Genomic DNA, 20,686 nt, shown 5'->3' on the forward strand with positions numbered 1-20,686 from the left:
GTTCTGTGATCTTTCATTGTTATGGGCTGGGCAAATGAGTGCAGCTTTCCTTGAAACCAGCAACTGACATACCCTTGAAAAACAAGGTGGTTGCATACCACTCTGTTTTGAATGATTTACATTTGGTCCCATGCTACAGAGTAGCAGGTTGTCTCTGGGCTGTGGTACATGGTATCTGTGCCATTCTTCAGCTAGCTAACCCCTCTTCTCACCTAGAGCCTCATCTTATTTTATTCTTCATTCTCAGCAGCCTTCAAACCTCCTGACTATAAGAGAGACTAACTTAAAGTATTGGAAACTTGTATTGGAATTTTACAGGAATCACATTATCCCTCAGACAGTATTGTCTTCTCTGATCTTTGTGTCTGTCCAATAATGTATTAGGTTCTCCAGGTTGTCAGGGCAATATGATTTTTTCCCCAGCCTGCTGATACATCACTAGAAGAATTGGCAAGGAAAGGGGAATAAACAGAAACACATGTAGCATACTACGGATGAATTGACTTTCGGAAGTAGGCAAGAATACGTACAAATTCAGGTCATTTCTAGGCATAATTAAGGAGAGCCATTTTAGATAAAGGAGGTGGCAGGACTAAAAGTATTCTCTTTCTTCATCGTGTCTATGATAACATAACTCTTATTAGCAAATTTCCAGTATAGTTTACTTAGGAAAACATCTTTTTAAATATTAGAGTGACAAGTAGGGTGAGATAATATCTTTTATTGGACCAGCTTCTGTCCAATAAAAGATTATGTCACCCACTTTGCCTTTCTAATATCCTGGGACCAACATGGCTACAACAACACTTTTAAAAATTATTCTTCATTCAGAGTGTTTCACTCCTAAACACAGTGTGAAAAATTAAATATGGATTCAATTTAAGTGACTTTCAGTGAACATAAAAGGAGTGAGATAGATTTTACTGAAGACTGGATCCTGTATTTATCCACAAAACAATCACACAAGCACAATCAGCGGCAGTATGAGCTTTCCCCCACACCATCCTACCAATATGGAAGGGGAAAGACTCGAGGATATTTCATGTCCGTGTTCATTAATGTCAGACTTGAGTGGAAGTTATGGATGCACAGAACTTTCCAGGATTGAGCTCTAAGTGCTTAGCTTCTGGTAAAACTGTTAACGGAGTGCTAATTAGTGGTGCTTTTTGTTATAGGGACATTTGTGTGTCCTTTTGGAACTGGACTGAGACCAACCAACTCATTTCACACAGGTCACCTAACATCTATCAGACGGTAATGATTTTGAATCGTTACCAACATAGGGCTATATTCTATGCTGTGTTTTGCTGGTGTGATGTGAAAGGAAGGTGACAGGATAGGAAGTCTATATATATATATATATATCTCCCCATATATATTATGTGTATTTTAATATATGTATAGTAATATAATATTGTACATAATATATTTTGTGGCATATATTAGGAACCCCTAATGGACAAAAGAGCACTAAGGAAACAGCGTCCATAAACCACAGCCCCAGTGCGCCTGCATAAAAGTCTGTCCTGCTTGGTCTTCATGGCTGTCTCCCTACTACATACGCTACAATCATTACCAAACAGTGCTAGCTGGGTATCCAAAATGCTCCTTTTCATACCAACAGAAATGTGTACCCAATAATGCATCTACCAGACTCACCCCATAAAATCCTGGCAGGATTTTAAGAAGAAAGGAGGCATTTGCCAGCTTTTCTGCTCCCCATAAGAGCACTAGCCAGCAGAGGATTTGATCCTCAGACTACATATGCACTAATGACAAAAGGCTCCATAACCCATTGCCACTATCCTGAACCACTCAGTTCCTCCCTGCCCAAACAAAACAGTGAGTTTAGATGAAAACAAAGCCGAGTTTTCTCTCATAAGGTTAGAAGTCATAGTAAGTGAAGTGTCTGAGCTGACTGTACAAGAACAGAAGACACCATAGCATGAAATCCCTCTGTTTCATCTGCCTAATAAAACTCCAAAGAAAGAATCTTATGGCAGCAAAATGTCTTTCAGTTTCTGCTCTTCTTTTGGGAGGGAATGAGGAGCTTGACTCTGTAGCTGAGAGAAAGCATTGTAATGCAATTGCTGTCTGTGCTTTCTCAAAATGCTTTTTTTAAACCCATCAGTGTAAAGGATGGGGTCTGAGTGAGACTGGAGTACATTTCATACCAGTGAAGTTCAGAACTATTTTGAAACACACTCCCTACAAAAATGGTGAAAAGTTGTACCAGCATATACAAAAATGTGTGCTGCATGCTGATCTGTGTTCTCAAGCTGCAGTCATTAACTATTGATGGTGTAAGCTGCAGCTCTGTTGATTAACAGCAGGTCTTTCACAAACAGCTGTGTGCACTACAGAGACTTCCTACTGAACCACACATTTTCAGACATTTTAAGCCTCCTTAATAATGTGGGTTTGAAAGAAGAATGCACAGAAGTGAGGGGTGGGAAGAAACTTCTGATGGAAAGAAGGCCCACTTTGAGCAGTACCAGGATGTTGGGGGGGAGAGGCACATAAAAATGGTTAGATCAGCTCCCCAATAAGTAGGATCCTTGTTTAAGAATTTCAACTGTGCATAAAAAGCAGGTGGGTGACTTTCAATGGTCCTCTTTCTGCCAACTCATTTCAATTAAAAACAGTGGGAAGCTACTTTTAGTTTTATTCATGAGGTTGAAAAATGAAATTGCAAGCAGGGCTAAGAAATTGCTGGCATCCCTTTCATCCCCCACCTATTTCAATTTAATGTAGAGCTAAACTGCAGGGATTGGCACCTGAAGGTTAAAAGAACAATCAGCCTGTTGGGTTAATTTGGTATCTGTCTATTTTCATTTGATTGTCATTTATTTTTGGTTGAAAGATTCTACATGTATTACAAAACCCCCTGTAAAGTGGAAATATCCCATTAAAGGATTTCATTTACAACTTGTGCTAGACATGAAACCAGGTCTTCAGAAGTTAAAGTTAATTCTGGTCTTCAAAATGTCCTAATATTGAAATAGCATCTACTGATCTGATCAGGAGATTCTTATTTCAGATAATTATATGGCATATTGGAAATGGGAGGAAATGTATTTCTGACTGCATGAGTCTAATGTAGATCTTGTCTTTTTTAATACTGGAGTTTTTAAAAGGCAGTGGAACCTGCTTATAATTAATTCAGGTAGAGTGAAACACAATGTATAGTGAAGTAGAATAAAAGCCTTGTATTCTTTTAAAACATTGCAATGCACAGTTGCAGCTAGCGGTCGTATGTACAGATGTTAACAAAACTGTGAAATTGTCAGTAGTATTCAGAGATGAATTAAAATTCTAGGTAGACTCAAATTGCAACTGAAAATGATCTTCTCATTTATACTTAAAATGAGTGTAACTGTAATTTACATGAACTCTAAGACCACTTTACCTGCCAGAGCAGTGTTAAGAGGTTTAAGTGCAAGTGAAAAATCAAGCATAAAGTGTTTATAGCTGTTTCAACCTATAGTAAGCTGTCAGTGCTTCCGGAACCCCTTTGATCCTTATAAAAATCTAGTGGGTGAATCTAAGTTGTGTTTTTAAGAGTGGTAAAGAAAATACATAGAAATAAGTTTGAGCTGAATATCATTTTACAAAACTTGGATAAAAACAATTACGTTTTTTTCTTCTCCCTTGGGTTTTGCAATAAGGCTAAATACAGTTGGACTGTTTATTTCGATTTTTTAAAAACAAAACAAATAAAATCTCTGGTGCTGGATTTATCTGTGCAAAATACCAGTTTGAGGTTGCCTTTATTTCTGGTGACCATTAGTGTCATTTTCTGAATGCTCTGTGTGATAAGAAAGTTGTGTAACCGAAATTATGAGATTAGATTATAAATAGAGATTGTTCTTTCTCAGGAAGAGAGGGGAAACCTCCTTCCTCATCCCTTTCTTTAGCATTGTTAAAAGAAAGAGGGGAAATGAGAAAAAACTTGAATGCCCAATAGAAATTCTGAAAGTAAAGGAGAATGAATCTCTAAGAAACATATACAGGTCTGGTTGTCTAATCAGAAATTTCTGTTCTTGTGATGGATTTTGGAATCCAGAATGCACACACCAACTGGAAGGGAGAAAAATTGACAAACTCTGTGTGGGATTTTCAAAAGCACTCGGTATTGACCTTATTCTGCTTCAACTGAAGTCAAACTAAAACTACCATTGATTACAGCGTGAGCAGAACTGACCAATAGAGTATTCTTAAAATCCTGCTCAGAAAGTCTATATCCGTTTACCACTCTTTTTGACCAGTCGTTTCTAAAGGACAAAAGGAAAGAGACCTGTAAGGAGAACTATTTGAATTGGAGTTTGTCTGAAAAAACTCTTAACATGAACAACCTGTGTATCAAACATCAGACTTCCAGGTATGCAGTAGCTAGGGAAAAGAAAAGGATGAGCATCGTAGACAATCAAGGAAACAGGTTAACTGTGATTGCATACTGCACTGATTTGTCTATCTTTGGTTATTTCTAGCTTTGACAATTTCTGTCCCTCAGAATCCAGAGATTTGGTTTTTTAGACAATGATTTCTTTCATTCTTCCTGTGTGTGATTTTGAATGAACTTATTTAAATAGAAAAAATTACTTCAAAAATGTCAGACCAATGTGTAGGCAGAAATTGTTTCTTTAAAGAATGACCTATATGCTTGTTGCTAGATTATGTCTTGGTGAATGTTATGCTTTTGGAACAACCCAGCATAGCTCTGATCATTCAGCATTGCTGTATATTGACAAAATTAGAATAAATTAAGCTGTGTAGTTGTTTTGAGTGCTGCAAAATAAATTCGGTGTGCCACCTCACGATGGGTACATTTCATTGCTGGTGAAGTTACTGGTTACCTAGATAACAAGGTAGTTGAGGCTTAAATAATATTTGTAAAGCACTTTTGAAATAAACAGACTATACAAAATAATAGTCTATTGTTCTACTTCAGTATATCTGAGCTCACTTTGAGCAGATTCTACGTATATGCACGACATCTGCAACAGCACATCTGACTATCAGCACAGCTGTGAAAAAGTTGTGCTTTTGTTTTGTTTTTTGTTTTAAGAAACTACATCAGCTCCAAAGCACAGGGAGAGCTTAATTAACAGTGTTAAAATCTGTAAGGAAAAAAAATTCCATAGGTGCTTAAATATGCTGTTTTTATTCTGAGCTCATGAAATCTGTCTCCCGTACTGAACTGACTGTCAGTTAAATACACAATGATGAAGGAGTTCATAAAAAGCCTCTTGGAGTGGACATGTGGGCTTCCTTTAACACTCTTCATTGCATAGAAACTATGTTTCAAATCCTGCTCACTTTACTAACAGAAGTATTCTAGTGACGTCAGCGACACTGTTTACATAATCAAGGCATTAGCGGAGACGGTGTGGCTCTGCATCATGCAAATGAGAGCTCTAATTTTTCTTCTTCTGTCCAACAGGAGGAGAAGTTCCATATACAACCCTGGCAACCCGAATGATGATGGGCGCCTGGTGGCTTTTTGCTTTGATTGTCATCTCATCTTATACAGCAAACCTAGCAGCTTTTCTCACAATCACTCGCATTGAGAACTCCATCCAGTAAGTGGACAAAGAACAGATGGGGTGTGTGTGTAAGCATATGAAAAGGTGGAAACCCTGAGAAAAACACTCTTTAGCCAATATCCTTTGGGGCAGAACGTCTCACAGATCAAACTAAATGGTCAGTTACTGCAAGCTAATTACTCTTCTCGGGCAAAAAAGTTTGTCCCTGAAGTGTATACATATTCTAAAGGAAATTGTTACCATCTACATGGTTTGAGGAAGTGGAAACTGGAACAGTTATTTAATGTCTGTGGTCCCCTGCAAAAAGTTGCTATTATATCAGTGTTTGAAATGGAAAAATAAGTATTGAAAGGCTCCCCCTCTACACTCTCCAGTTGTAATCAGCCCCAAGAGTCTGTATCCTGACCTTTCATGGGAATTAGTCAAAGAGTTTACTGTTCCTGAGGGTTTAAAATGAAACTCCCCCTTTTCTGCCAGGGAAATGCAGTCAAATGTGTTAATATGAATGAATAAATAAAATTAACAGACCCATTTCCCATTCTCTCCTTCATTTTAAGCTTGTATCTTTGCCATATCATTTTTCTCTCACTTTCTTCTTGCGACCTGTCTGCTACTTTCTCCTTTCCCTTTATATTTACTCTCCTTTTCCTCTCTACATCTCCACATCTTGTTATTTCTCTGTCTCCCTCCCAGGATTGCTCGTGTCTTCCCCTGTCGAACAGTATAGTTATACTGCATTCTGAGGTATGGTTGCAGCCTTAGTAGACATACCTGTGTTTGCAAGGATAAAAATAGCAATGCTGATACAGCAACACAGTCCTCAGTGTGAACTAGCACCATGAGTACATACCTAGGGGCCACAGCATGCTTTCACAGCCCACACTGCAGCCTGTACGCCTGTCTAGACTGCTATTTCTAGCTGTGCTACCATGGCTAAAGCTATCACAGGTTTGTCTACCCATGCTTGGTCACACCTTGGATTGCAGGATTGACATACCCTTAGTTACCTTAACATAAAACCGGGGTGAGGGTATGCCTCCTTTTTCAACCAAATACCACCCTTTGTGTTACTTTTGTTTGCAATGCTTTTCATTTTTTGCCAACTGGCAATATTAAAAATAAAGCTGCATGGTCATAAAATACCTGTTAGCTGCATCTATTATTCACACTGACCCATTGTACTGACATCTCATTTGAAGACAGTAATTCTGGGCATGACTTTTAAATCAAGATAGTCAGCATTTCCACATCAAAACATTGTGGTCAAATTGGGAATAACAAAGAGCAAAGCGTAACTGGTATATCCCTTAAACCTGCCTTAACACCAAGATCTTAAGAACATAATTTTCATTATCGATACATAATGCCTAAAATATTATCCATACATACATTTTGCAATGATTATGACCAGTGGGCAACTGATTCTCTGCAGAGACCTCACGTGCCACCCTTCTGTGAACTATTATGCAGGTATCCAACCCAGGGGGATCCCTGTAAAACCCTATGCACCCCCTCCCCCTCAAAGTGCCCCTCTTCAAATCCTTTCTCCTTATTGTGAAGAGGGAGGAATTGAACTATAATCTCACATTTTGGGTGAGTAACCTAACTACTGGGCTAAAGATTATGAGGGATGCCTCTAACACCTACTCTCCCACACGGCTGTTTTGTATGTGGAGTTAGGTCGTTAAGCTATTAGCCAGGATGGGTAAGGAATGGTATCCCTAGCATCTGTTTATCAGAGGGTGGAGATGGATGGCAGGACAGAGATAACTTGATCATTACCTGTTAGGTTCACTCCCTCTGGGACACCTGGCATTGGCCACTGTCGGTAGACAGGATACTGGGCTGGATGGACCTTTGGTCCGACCCAGTATTGCCATTCTTATGTAGGCACCTTACCTTGGTCTCACAAAAAACATGTTAGGTACCTAAGCCACCTCTCTTCCAGGAGAGAGTTCCCAGACGTGGATCACAAACAGAGCAAGGCACCTCCCTGCAGCCTGGATTTAGGGGCCCTAACTCCATGAGAGGAGAGGGGCTTAGGACACCTCCCTCTTGTTGGCATCTCCTATTGGTCATCTTAGCCAGCTCCCTACCTAGCATGCTAGCTTTTGTTGATCACATTCTCAGAAGCCTGTCTCTCCCTGTTCATTGTATAGGAATAAAGGGAGCCTAGGTGCCTAACCCAGGATTTGAGCATTCCAGAGCTTTTCTAGGCACCTAAACCATGGGTGTTGCAATACTCCACATTGCCAAACCTAAATCCCTTTGTGGATCTGGGCCCTAATCCTTTTAGGTCAATTGATTGTGCCTATGCTGAGCCTGTTCTGTGAATAAGCAGAAGACTTCATTTGGAACTTTCCACAAGTACTAAAACTTTGCATACAATATTTTTAAAAACCCAGAAGAATCAAGGGATGTGCCACCAAGTGATAGGTAAGCCTCAAAAGGCATGGATGTGCATTTGATTCAGATAAACATCCAAAAGTTTGCATGCTCATTGGCAGCTTATCTGAACATCTTCATGCTAGAAACAGAGACTGGAATTCTCCTGAGGTCAGGCTTTCTTGTGAGGTTTCTAGCTCTTTTCTTTCTAGTTCTATTATTATTATTATTTATTATTGGTATGGCATAGAGGTCTCCATCAGGTATCAAGACCCCGTTATGTTAGGTGCTGTACACACGTAATAAGCAAATGTCCCTTCTCGAAGGAGCTTACAATCTAGTAGATAATGAGAGGATTAATTAACAGTTTCAGAACACCAACTGCTTAGCCCTTGTCAAGTGTTTTGTAGGCATCACCCCAGAGATGAGTTTTAAAGAGGGGTTTTAAGGAGAACAGTGTAGTGGCTTTATGGATATTGACAGGGAACTGCTCTCATGCATAAGGAACAGTGTGGGGAAAAAAGTGAGTGAAGAAAAATCGGGCTAATTGTTGGCAGAGCAGAAGTGGGCTTGGTAACTTATTAGATCTGATAGGTAGAGCAGAACTAACCTGTGAAGGACCTTAAAGTAATGGGAGCTGTCCTTAGCACTTTTGAAAATCAGGCTACTTATATCGGTGCCGAAATGAGTACCAAGGAGCCTCACTTCAAGGACTCCTTTAAAAAAAAAATGCTTTTCATCTCCACAAAGAGAGAGGACATAGTTTTTCCTTTTTCTGCTCCCATATAAATGTTTCTATGGTTCCCCTCTTGTGTGTAGCTACACCCTTTTGTACACTTCCCCTACTTATTTGCATTTAATGGTTCTTTCCAGACATTTTTCACATACCACAATCCATATTAAGCTAGGATGTCCCCAAATGCTTCCAAATAGCAGAGCTCTTACAGATTTGCTTTGAAGGAGAGCTACACTAGGGTTCATGTACTGTAATGACAATAGGTATTTTCCTTCTCTGAAAGACAAGGTTCTATTTACCCCCTTGCCTTGTACCTTGTCCATCCAGACCTTTAAACTAGTTGGCAAGCACTGTTATTACTTTCTGACACAGCTGTCACTATCAAGCCTCAAATCACTTGTCTTGCTATGCCCTGTCTCCCCAGCGTGCCTCTGAATAAATCCTTAGAGCCCCAAGAGATGAAAAACACAGCTTGCAGGCAACCTTCATCTGAATTAGAATAATAAATAAGGACTTAGATGTAAGCAATCAGATCAATTATTTGCCCCCTTATTGAGTGACTAATTGCTCTCTGACAAACAGCTACATGAAATAGTCAGTTCTGATAAAGCAGTCAACATAAATGGACACTGTATTCTTTGCATTTTCTAAACTATATTTTGAATGTTTTTTAAAAACACTTCGACACATATGAGCAACAAATTACAATTCTATTTAAAACACATCCCAAGATTACAGTACAAGGCCCCAGTGTAGGATTTGTTTTAAAGAAAGAAAAGGGGGGGGGGCAAGTAATAGTGAAAACAAAACACAACCAAAGAAGTAATTTTTCTCAAAATCCAAAGTGCAGGCAAAATTATTGACTGCAATTATGTATGTCTCTGTTTTGCTGGAAATTGATAAAGTGATAATGACTAGAGTCCAACATGAAACTAAGCAAATGAGTTGGTGTGCCTTGTCTGAATAAGGCTCGGAAAGTAAACTTCATACGTGTTGAACAGTAAATATAATTTTAAATGGTTCAGCTTTATAAAGATAATATTTATCTCTTAACATATTCAAAGTGCTGTACAGACATTATTCATCCTCACAATGGCTCTATGATGGAATTAATACTATGTCATTAATAATCTAATTTAGTCCTAATAAAGCATTGATGGAAAATTTTATGCCATGTACCCCACACATAACTTACATATTTTTCCACAAAAAAAATCTTCACAGTAAGCAGTTATAACCATAACTAGAATTGTAGCTTGCTCATTGTAATGCATTGAAACAATTTGGGACTTCTATTCTACTTATAGCAAATGGAGTCTCTATATTCAAATTCACTTAAGCTGGTGGTATAAGCAATTTTAACTTCTCACTTATTGGTATGTCTTTAATGCCATCAGTCACTTTTTAAACTGTTTCAAAAATAAAATATCCAAAGTCATTCTTATACGCTTACTCTCGCTGAATAAGCATTTTGCTCCTCAGAAATATCTGCTGAAATCAGTAAAACATTTCATGGGTTAAGGTATTACTCCATGTGAGAAAGGGTATTACTCAGCGTGAGTAAGTATATCATAATCCGGAGATCAGAGGATTCTTCCATAAGCACAGGTACATTTGACACCAAGTTGTCTTTATTTTGAGACTTATGCTCCTGTGCGCGCATGTGTGGTGGGCCTTACACATGTGTCCATTAACTCTAATAGGAGTCTCCTGTAAATCTCATTTGTATGAGTGGGAGAATCAATTGTTCATTCCAGAAATAGATACATTAAAAAAGCAAAATTATAATCTACAAGTATTAATAGAAATAAAGTACATAACAAAAAAACCTCAGAGAAGACTGGTTCATAGTGATTGATCTGTCTACAGAGCTGAGGAAGCTTCTAAACTGTAAAAGAATTTCATTTTTCTGCTAAGGGTTTGGGTTTTGTTTTATTCTGTTGCATCTCAGCTGCTGGATTGTGAATGTCACACCGCAAATCTGTGCAGATGCAAATGTAAAACTATCCCTAAAGCAGATCATATACAAAATGAAGTAAAAGCTTATGTGTCCTTGCTGAAGGATAGCTCAATGATCTCACTGGTCTTTTCCATCTCTAACTCTTGTGGCTTAGCTATGATGCTCCCTACATAGAATCAGCAAGCTGGGAACTTCTATTTAACCATCAAAATAGGGGCAGGTGAAACACGGTTTAGGATTTGCTGTGGCTAACAGAATTTAACAAACATGCAGAACTTGAACTCAAACACCCCCTCCACCTCACTGAATGGAGTAGCTATCGCTGTTGTGTAGGGTTGTGGGATGGGGCTGCAGAGAGCAAAGGTCATCCTCCGTTTTGAAAGGCAGGGCACTAGACTGCATGGAGCCGTAGGGTGCAGTTAAGCTCAGGTTCTGACTGCTTTTGTATTAGAGTTGCTTAGTGTTCAAATTAAATAATTTAGTTGTTAAATACAAGTTTTTTGTCCCTTAATAAGGAGATCAACACACTCCTCATCCTCATACTTCTCCACTTCTGGCCCTACCTTATGCTACTGTTGCCAGCCTGTAAAAATGGAGTGAAACCAGAACTTTGTAGCTCACTCTTAATGCTGTTTCCACTCCCGATTATTCATATAGTGCTTTGGTTTACGTTTTTATACATAACAGAATTGCTTTTATAGTTATAAGATGTACAGGGAAACTGTTTTTTTTTCTTGCTGCTTCTAAATGTACTGTTCCATGGCAGCAATTCCACATATCTTTTATGCTCGCAGTTAGCAATACGTGTCGGAAAATTGCTGTATTGGTTGTTATATTGGAAATTATATGGCTACACAGAGTCCTGTAAACTACTGATTACAATTTTGCTAGGTGGTGTTGTTAGAAACTGGGGAATCAGTAAGTACTTCTCCCTGCCCTATTCCAGTAATGTGTATGGCAAGTAATTGAACAATTACGGGACATTATGATATATGACCTGTGACGGCGTTTGTTACATTTCTGAGTGCTGCCAGGAGATACAGAAACTTATTAACAGCAGAAGCAGCAGCAGCAATCCAGAATTGGAGAATATAGTATCTTAAATGTTATGTAGTGCCTTTCATCAATTATGCCAAAGCTTTTGACAGATTATATGCATTAAACATCATTGAAGTGCATCTACCACTGGATGACAGTGGTAGGGAGAGAAAATTCTCATCTAGGACACCAGGCTAAAAGTCCCTCTTCTTAGGGAAAGTACTATGGGATTGTTAATGAAAACAACACCTGATAACTGGATCAGACCAGTGGTTCATCTATTGCAATATGCGGTGGTGCTAGAAAACTTGCATTAGGCAAATGTAGGATAATCAGTCCCCCATTTTAGGTCTCCTCCTAATCCTTACAAAACGAGATTGTTTTAAACTCTGAAGCATGAGATTTAATAGGTCTTCCAGAATGTATGTAAACATTAAATATTATAACTGGATATTCTTTTTATCCATATAAATATCCACTCCCTAGTTGAATCTCGTTAAGGGTTTTGTTTGTTTGTTTGTTTGTTTGTTTTTGGCCTCAGAAGCATTCTGTAACAAAGAGTTCCATGTTCCACTGTTCTAATGATGTATTGTGTGAAAAAGTATTTCCTGTTATGGGTTTTGAATTTTCCACCTTTTAATTTCATTGAATAGCTTCTTCTTTTGTTATGAGACAGGAAGAATGGAAGTCGCCTGATCTACCTTTTCTAGGCCATTCTGTATTTTATATAGTTTGATCATGTCCTCTCTTTATTCATTTCCTTTCTAAATGAAACAATCCCAATCTTTCCAATTTCTCTTCATATGAGAGCTCTATGTTCCCAAGCATTTCCTTCTCTGGATCCTCACTAATTCTGCAATATCCTTTTTGAGATGGGGTGATTTATCAGATGAAGCTGTACCATTGACTTATATAAAGCAATTACAATTATAATATTCTTCTATTATTTTTCATTCCTAACTCCCTAATATCTTGTTTTCTTGTTTTCTTTTTTGATCACAGCTGCATATTGAATTGAGCTCTACTTTGAGCTATCCACAGAGATGCCCAGGTTCCTTTCCTGAGATGATACTGTTAATTTAGAACCCTCTAAGGTGTATGAATAGTTTAACATTTTCACTCTAATATGCATTACTTTTCATTTATGAACAGCGAACTTCATTTACCATTGTGTTGTCCCTTCACCTACCTTGGTTAGATCCCTATGAAGTTCTTCATGGTCCTCTATGGACTTCACTTCTCTTGGAGACAGGAGGCTTAGGTGCCTACGCTGTTCTTGCATGAAATGCCAGAGGAAGTGGTGACTCCTCCCTTATAACTCTTAGCCCAGTGATTAGAGCAATCACCCAAGATGTGGGGAAACCTGGGTTCAATTCGCACCTGGTATCTGATGAGAAGAAAGGATTTGAACTTTTACTCTCAGGAGGTTGCCCTGATCACTGAGCTATGGGATATTCTGATGTCAGTCTCCCTCAGTCTTGTTGAAGCTGTTCCACTTTGGACAAATACTGAAATAACTATTACAGCAAGGGGACTGGACCCCATGTCTCCCACCTCTCAGGTGAGTGCCTTAATCGGCAGGCTATAAATTCATTCTCTCTCTCTCTTTTTTTTTTTTCGTCCAGTGACTATTTAAATAGTTAAAGTGGAACAGCTTCAACAGGAGAGACTGAGAAACATCAGAATATCCCAGAGTTCAGTGAGGGCACTCTTCTGAGAGATGAGAGGACCCCCTATTCAAATCCTTTCTCCCCATCAGGCAGAGGGCGAAATTGAAGCTGTGTGTCCCACATCCTATGTGCTTGCTTTAACTATTGGACTACAAGTCAAAAGAGAGAGAGGGAGGAACCTCCTTCACTTCTGGCTGGATTTTGAATGGGCCCTGATCTACTAGGCATGCTCTGAGCAGGCCTACCACATTGGGTCTTGCTAGCAAGATTGGCAGGGGAGTGCCTCTGTACCCCTGGTTTGAGGATCACACTGGGGTATATAGGCATGTGAGAAAGGTATCCTGATGCCAAGAATGAGGTATGGTGAGTGTGCCCAGAGATAACAAACTTAAGTGTCATGGGGACTTCTACAGCAAAATTTAGGCATCTAGTGAATTTAGATACCTACAGCACTGGCAGCAGACAAGTGGAGGTTTTGTGGATAATAGCGGTGCCTAAATCTGGGATTTAGGTGCCTACATCCCTTCATGGACCTTGGCCCTTCTCAAAAGCCTTTTGAAATTCACTACATTCTTGATAGATTCAAATAATTCTATTAGATTAGCAAACTGATTTTCCTTTGAAGAAAACATTCTGGATATCATTATCTTCCAGATCTTTTAAATTCTATTTTAATTGTTGTTTCAACAAATTTACTAGGCTAGATGTAAGATTTGCTGTTCTGTAATCATCTAGATCATCTCTAGTACCTTTTTAAAAATATAGATATATTTCCTACCCTCCAGTCCTCTGATAAAGTTGCTGTTTTTAATGCGAGATTGCATATTTTTGCTAACAGCCACTTCATATTCAAGCTCTTTCAGGACTCTTGGGGGCATACTATCTGGACCTGGTGCCTTATTTTTTTAAATTATGAATCAGATCCACCACTAGTTCTTCTGACACCTTAATCTATGAGAATACTGCATCTCTCTTACCATAAAAAAGCAAGTCCAAGATAGGTCTCTCCCCATTATATGGTTGCCCCAGTTCAGCTGACTCAGGCTCACAGGGCTCGGGCTACTGGGCTATAAAATTGCAGTGTGGATGTTCAGGCTTGGGTTGGAGACCCGTGGGTCTCAAAGCTCAGGTTCCAGCTTGAGCCTGAATGTCTATGCAGCAATTTTATAGCCCCATAGTCCAAGCCCCACAAGCCCAAGTCAGCTGACCCAGGCTCTGAGACTTAGTACTGCAGGTTTTTTTATCACAGTGTGGACATACCCATTGATTTACTTCTTGCTTTCCTGGTTCTGTTTTTATTCACCATTACACATGCCTTATGAGCTTATTATTGTTTTCTTAAGTAGCATCCCTGTCACTTCAAAGGATTTTATTTCCTTGATTTTTGTCTTCAGGGCCCTTTTGAATACCCTTCTCTTTTACGTATCTCAAATGTGCTGCTTGGAGGCTGTTGAATCATAGAACAATAGAAGATTAGGGTTGGAAGAGACCTCAGGAGGTCATCTAGTCCAACCCCGTGCTCAAAGCAGGACCGACCCCAACTAAATCATCCCAGACAGGGCTTTGTCAAGTAGGGCTTTAAAAACCTCTAAGGATGGAGATTCTACCACCTCCCTAGGTAACCCATTCCAGTGCTTCACCACCCTCCTAGTGAAATAGTGTTTCCTAGTATCCAACCTAGAACTCCCCCACTGCAACTTGAGACCATTGCTTCCTGTTCGGTCATCTGCCACCACTGAGAATAGCCTAGCTCCATCCTCTTTGAGTATCATAGGTTCATGTTTCCATTTTGAGTGGTTATAGGTAGATTTTTGCAGTTTGCCATTGTCTGTTTCTGTGGTTCTCAAATGTATTTGATGGTGCCCCCTTCTTTGTGTCGTAGTAGTTTAGGCCTCACCACCACACACGTACATATACCGATAACAAAAATCAATATGTAACACTCACTAAAATATTAAAAACAGTAAGGCGTTGATTCAAACAGAGCCAATGTAATAAGAGCAAAACCAAAACTTCAAGTGTGATCAGTGCTTACAATTAAATGTGCACACTGCATCCTTGAAAACGGATTAATGTACACATGGCGATGACTTTGTATAATGCTATGAAATACATCAAAATGCACAGCGCCATCTGAGGACTGGATATGTCTGGAGGAATGAGCTTTGCTAGTTATTAATTGCTGTGGGTAAAATGTACACAGTATGTTGTTGTCTGTTTTCACTAAAGCTGCTCATGCCCCCCCCCGAATATATTCAATGCCCCTCCTCCAGGGCAGCCCACCCCCAGTTTAAGAACCTCAGGTCTAGTTTAAGACTGCACACAGAGCGATCTTTTATTTGTCCTTAAATGTCATCCATTAGATTTGTGCAGTTACATAAAGGTAATTTGTGCCAGCAAAAGCCTTAATGGGTCCTCAGTGTTAAATATATTACAGCAGTCCCTCCGAACCTCTAATGAATGTCATTAAAGAAATCAAGGTATGGTTAAGTGGTACAATAGGATGAATAAATAGAGGCAAAGAGGTCATGTCTGGAGCCTTGGAGGGATCATAACAAAATCATTTTAAGGCCAGGGCAGATAAAAACATATTCTGGACACCTTTAGAAATCCCTACATTAGTTTACATATAATTAGCTTTTGTGTGTGTATATACTCTTAGACAAACACACACAGAATGGATAAGGCTAAAGCTCTTATCAAACTGAGCAAATCTATTGTGAACTCAAAGAAATGGCAGCTCATAAAAATAGAACAAAAGTCTCCAGCTTCTAAAAATGATGCTATGCAGCATTCCCAATCTAGTCTTAACCTGCTCTCTGTGCTCAGCGGGTGCAAGTAGATTTTAATTCTTACTGATACAGTACCGATCCACCCCCCGCATCCCCCTCCAAAAAAAAAAATGTTCTGTGACTAGAGTGGATATCCATGGAGTGAAGTCTGTATCCACTGAACCGTAGGGCTCTCCTGGGAACTACAGTGGAGAAAGGAGCAGAACGTGGGGCCGCTGCTCCCAGGATGCATCTGTACTATTCCCAGCCCTTCCACGCAGCTGCGTCGCCTTCTTGGGGTCTGTACAGCCCCACTGGAGGACAGGGCTGGGGGCCATACAGCTGCATTGGAGGAGCGGCAGCCCTACGTTCTGCTCCTTTCATCACTGTGGTTCCCTGGAGAGCCCTGCGCTTCAGCAGATACCGATTTCTCTCTGCAGATATCCACCTCCACGGGAATAAATTTGTATCTGCGCAGGGCTCTACAAAATTCTTGAAAATGTGTCTTTCCAGTACGGCATACCAGCAATAAATGTCTTAATGGTATGGTGTACCTGACTGTACCGACTTACTTGCACCACTGTCCATGCTGAGTGTATATCTTGATGCAGCACATACGAACAGAGACAGTTGCTTTCTGGTGTTTGAACATGCCAGCTCCAAATAATGCCTGGGCCTGCTACCTAGGGCTATGTACATCGAGCTCTTTTTTCTGACCTTTCTGATTTCAGTCTGCGAGTCCCCAGCAGTGTGTAAAATAGAGGTACATTGCTTCAGGCTATTACCAGGCTTTTATCTGATTTATTTTCTATTTGTTGGAGTGGCTAAAAACACTCCCTTTTGCCCCGCAAAAGAAAGCGGCCATCTCTTGAGAGCACACTCTTGTTCCTTGCAATATTCTCTTTTTTTTCCTTCAATCTCATTTCCCCCCTTCACTTTGGCCTCACGTTTTTCTTTCTGTCTTAAAGCATAAAAGCAATTCAGTTTCTCCTAGTCTTATTTTGTCTTTTAAGAAAATAAACAAACAAAACAGTGACTTGGCAGCTGTCTTCCGATGTGTTGCCCTTTGCTTGCCTGCAGCTCCCGTTCAGCTTGGAAATGTGGAATCATGTCCCTGTGTCTCTTTTCTTCACCACCAATTAAGGTCTCTCCAGGATCTCTCCAGGCAGATGGATATTCCTTATGGCACTGTCTTGGACTCTGCAGTCTATGAGCATGTTCGAGTGAAGGGGATGAATCCTTTTGAAAGGGACAGCATGTATTCTCAAATGTGGCGGATGATTAACAGAAGTAACGGCTCAGAGAATAATGTGCTGGAGTCACCAGCAGGCATTCAGAAGGTATGAGGCATGGTTTACTTTTTCCTTGACAATGGGAGATGCTCTGTTGCAGTGCTGGATTTTTTTTAATTGTTTTTAACATTTGGCGCTGCATTTGCACATAGAACAATGATCTTACCTAATCAATTTATAGCTTATTGCTCCAGTGCAAAGGATTGGGTGTTCTCAGCTCAGTTCCCTGTGGGCAGTTTTCCATTACATTTTAAAATGCAAGTCCAAAAAATATTTGCTCTGAAAACGATTGAGGATTTAGAGATATGAAAGAAGAATACATTTGTCAGAATCCAAAATGAGGGTAGGATCACGGGACTTTAATAACAGAAGACGTCGCAGTGTACTGTACAACGTGCTTACTGTAGTGTTGAATTCAAAATACAGATTTGTTTTTAGACTTCTGACTCTGAAAACTTAATCTTTCAGACATGGTTATGAATCCTATGTGTTATGTAGAAAGCAGGCAGAAAAGCATGGCCTTGGTTAAAAAACTTCACAGCAATCTCTTAAACTTGATTTGCTATGGGAAAACGAAATTATGTAAAAACTTTTTTGTCAAGTGAATTCTTAGAAGAATCAAGTAAGCAGGAGAGTTGTTGTATTTAAGATCACCTGTCCATTAAATAGCACAGAATGAGATTGTGAATATTTTTCATCAGTGACTTCAATGGGAATTGCATCTGTGTGAAAGAGAACAGAACAGAATTCATCCCTATGATAACATCTCCAAATTGAAAATTGATTCTGTAAGATAGGGCCCTGAGAAAACAGCATATTTTGTTATTTTAGCAGGGCCTTATTTTATAGGGTTCATTTAAATTTGAAGATGGGGAGAATTAATTATAATAGAAAATTGAACTGTTGCGTGTTTCCTCGTTGAAGGTTTAGTAATTAGATCTTTTTTAGGTCTATCAAAATCCAATCAAGCCATTTCAGAGCTGTTGCCTTTTGTTTCTACTGAAATTCACTTCCTAGGGTATCCCATACATCCATGGTGTTGTGACAATTGATGAGAGCACATAAACGAACGGGTCTTTTTAAAAAAACAATGAAGCCATTTCCTACTGGTTATCTCTTGATAATAAAAGAGCTACAAGATAACAACAACTGTTTAGGAGTTTTATAAGCAAGTGACTTCACCCACTGCCAATATAGCTTGGATCATAGTACCCAACTCCAGGATTTACCAGACATTAAAATGTCATGAAAGAGGAGAAGGTGGGAAGGGCCAGGGAAATGCACTTATGAAATCCTTCTAGAATGTGTCATAAGCTGAAATATGTTTGATGTATACATTTCAAATGCTGGAGAAAGGGACAGCTGAAGATTGATTGGCCAAGGAAAAAGGCATTTTTGAGAAAATATACTTTGTTCCAGTTTGCAAGGTGCTTATAAAGCTGGGATGCTCCTTTTAAAAAAAAATCCATCAGTCTGGCTTGCCTGCCAAAGTTATACCATGAGTTTCAGGACAATCAAAAACCAGAGCACATCAAACACAGGCGGATGTTGACTAAAGCCCTTTAGCAGAAAACAACCAGTGTATTACACTAGCAGGTAATTACAGATTTACAGTCTTTGATTTCTAATTCCTGAAGACATGGTATTTGCTGTTTTTAAATTGACAGAAACAGCATTGTCTGAGTTGTTTAATTTCTCATAGCTTTGCTTTTCAGGAATAAGCAATTGCAAGTGATAGTATCAAAGAGCTAAGCTTTAGCAAAGCAGCAATCAGCCAATCTCTCTCTCTCTCTCTCTCTCTCTCTCTCTCTCTCTCTCTCTCTCCCTCCCTCCCTCCAAATAGCAGCAAGACCATTCACAATGAACATCCATTTCTTCCATCCATTCCTGCACATGCATGCACGTGCTTGCTCATTCTCTACACACTCCACCCCATACACCTCACAGGAAGAAATGCCACAATGAGAGAGAGCCCCTTGCTGCTCAGACAGGTGACAAATAGAAGGCTCTTTGAGGATTGTATTTGGCCTGGCCAGGAAGAAATATCTATCTATAAGGAACTGGAAACTCTGCCTTTGCAAGATCTGTTTGAATCTTTCATCCTCACTTGGATGATAAATATAGTGTTACATACCAACACTGTGTACAGAAGAAAATTAAGACCAAAAAGATGTAACTGATGAGGCAGATTTTAATCTCTGTAAAATAACTCTAAAATGAAAGCATGCAGGTATTTCAGAGAAAAGACTTCATGGGACCATTTGGCCCATTTACATTGTTTTTATAAATTCATTTCCGACCTTGAAGAACAGCTGGCCACCTCAGAGCTATTAACACAATAAGATTATATCCTCAAGCAAACCCAACTAATTTTGGGTCTCATTTTGTGCTTCATTTTAATCACGCCATTAATTGGTGCTAAATCATGACTCAACAAGAAAAGAAATACATAAGCCAACATAGACAGCTTGCCAAGCAAATGTTCTTAAACAACTACATTTCCACTAGGCCACCTAGTGTCCATGAAGAGACTCAGATACTGTGACTGTAAGGATGTGTGGGGAGGGATTATAATGTGTGTGTTACAAATGAATATGTCAAACATCCTTTGCTTTAACTACCCTCCCCTGTTGCATCCTTTGAAAGGTAAATTAGATGTGCAGGCAGCCAATGCAAAGTGAAACTAGTTGGACAGCAGGACTACAGAGGCTATTTAAAAGGACACTCTCAAAACATTTTTCATACAGTTTAAAATCCTTTTAATTTTTCTTTCTTTTTCACTCTGTTAATTATTGTTCATTTATTTCATTTATGCTGAGAAAGCAACTTTTATTTTGAAAAATATAACACAGGCAAGACAAATTCAGTGCTGACTGACATCTCATACCATCCCATTGATTTCAGTGGGATTGCATGGGTTGTACATCAGTGATTTCGGTGGAAATTGCACCTGTACCTCCCCATTCCTGGAGAAGGGGGAAAAATTGCTGAGAGGAGCAAGTCAGACTCCAGCTGATAGAAGCAGAAACATCCAAAGCACGGACCACTGGACATTGACGGTATGTCTGCACTGCAGTTAAACACCTATGGCTGGCCTGTGTCAGCTGACTTGGACTTGCAGGGCTTGGGCAACAGGGCTGTTCAACTGTGGTATAGATGTTCGGGCTCACGCTGGAGCCCAGACTCTGGAACCCTTCCACCTTTTAGGGTTCCAGACCCTGGACTCCAGTCTGAGCCCTAACATCTATACCGCAATTAAACAGCCCTTTACGCTGAACCCTAGGAGCA

The 20,686-nt window shown here is 39.6% G+C and overlaps 1 protein-coding gene across 1 annotated transcript in view; it reads left to right on the forward strand.

Annotated features, from left to right (window-relative positions):
- Positions 1-20,686, forward strand: part of GRID2 (glutamate ionotropic receptor delta type subunit 2) — a 1,041,562-nt gene that overhangs the window by 871,789 nt on the left and 149,087 nt on the right. Inside the window, 2 exon segments of the mRNA XM_038399416.2 lie at positions 5,444-5,582; positions 17,251-17,446. Coding sequence (XP_038255344.1) covers positions 5,444-5,582; positions 17,251-17,446 — 335 coding nt within the window.

This window comes from Dermochelys coriacea, chromosome 4 (assembly GCF_009764565.3).
Source record: "Dermochelys coriacea isolate rDerCor1 chromosome 4, rDerCor1.pri.v4, whole genome shotgun sequence".
Classification (NCBI taxonomy): domain Eukaryota; kingdom Metazoa; phylum Chordata; order Testudines; family Dermochelyidae; genus Dermochelys; species Dermochelys coriacea.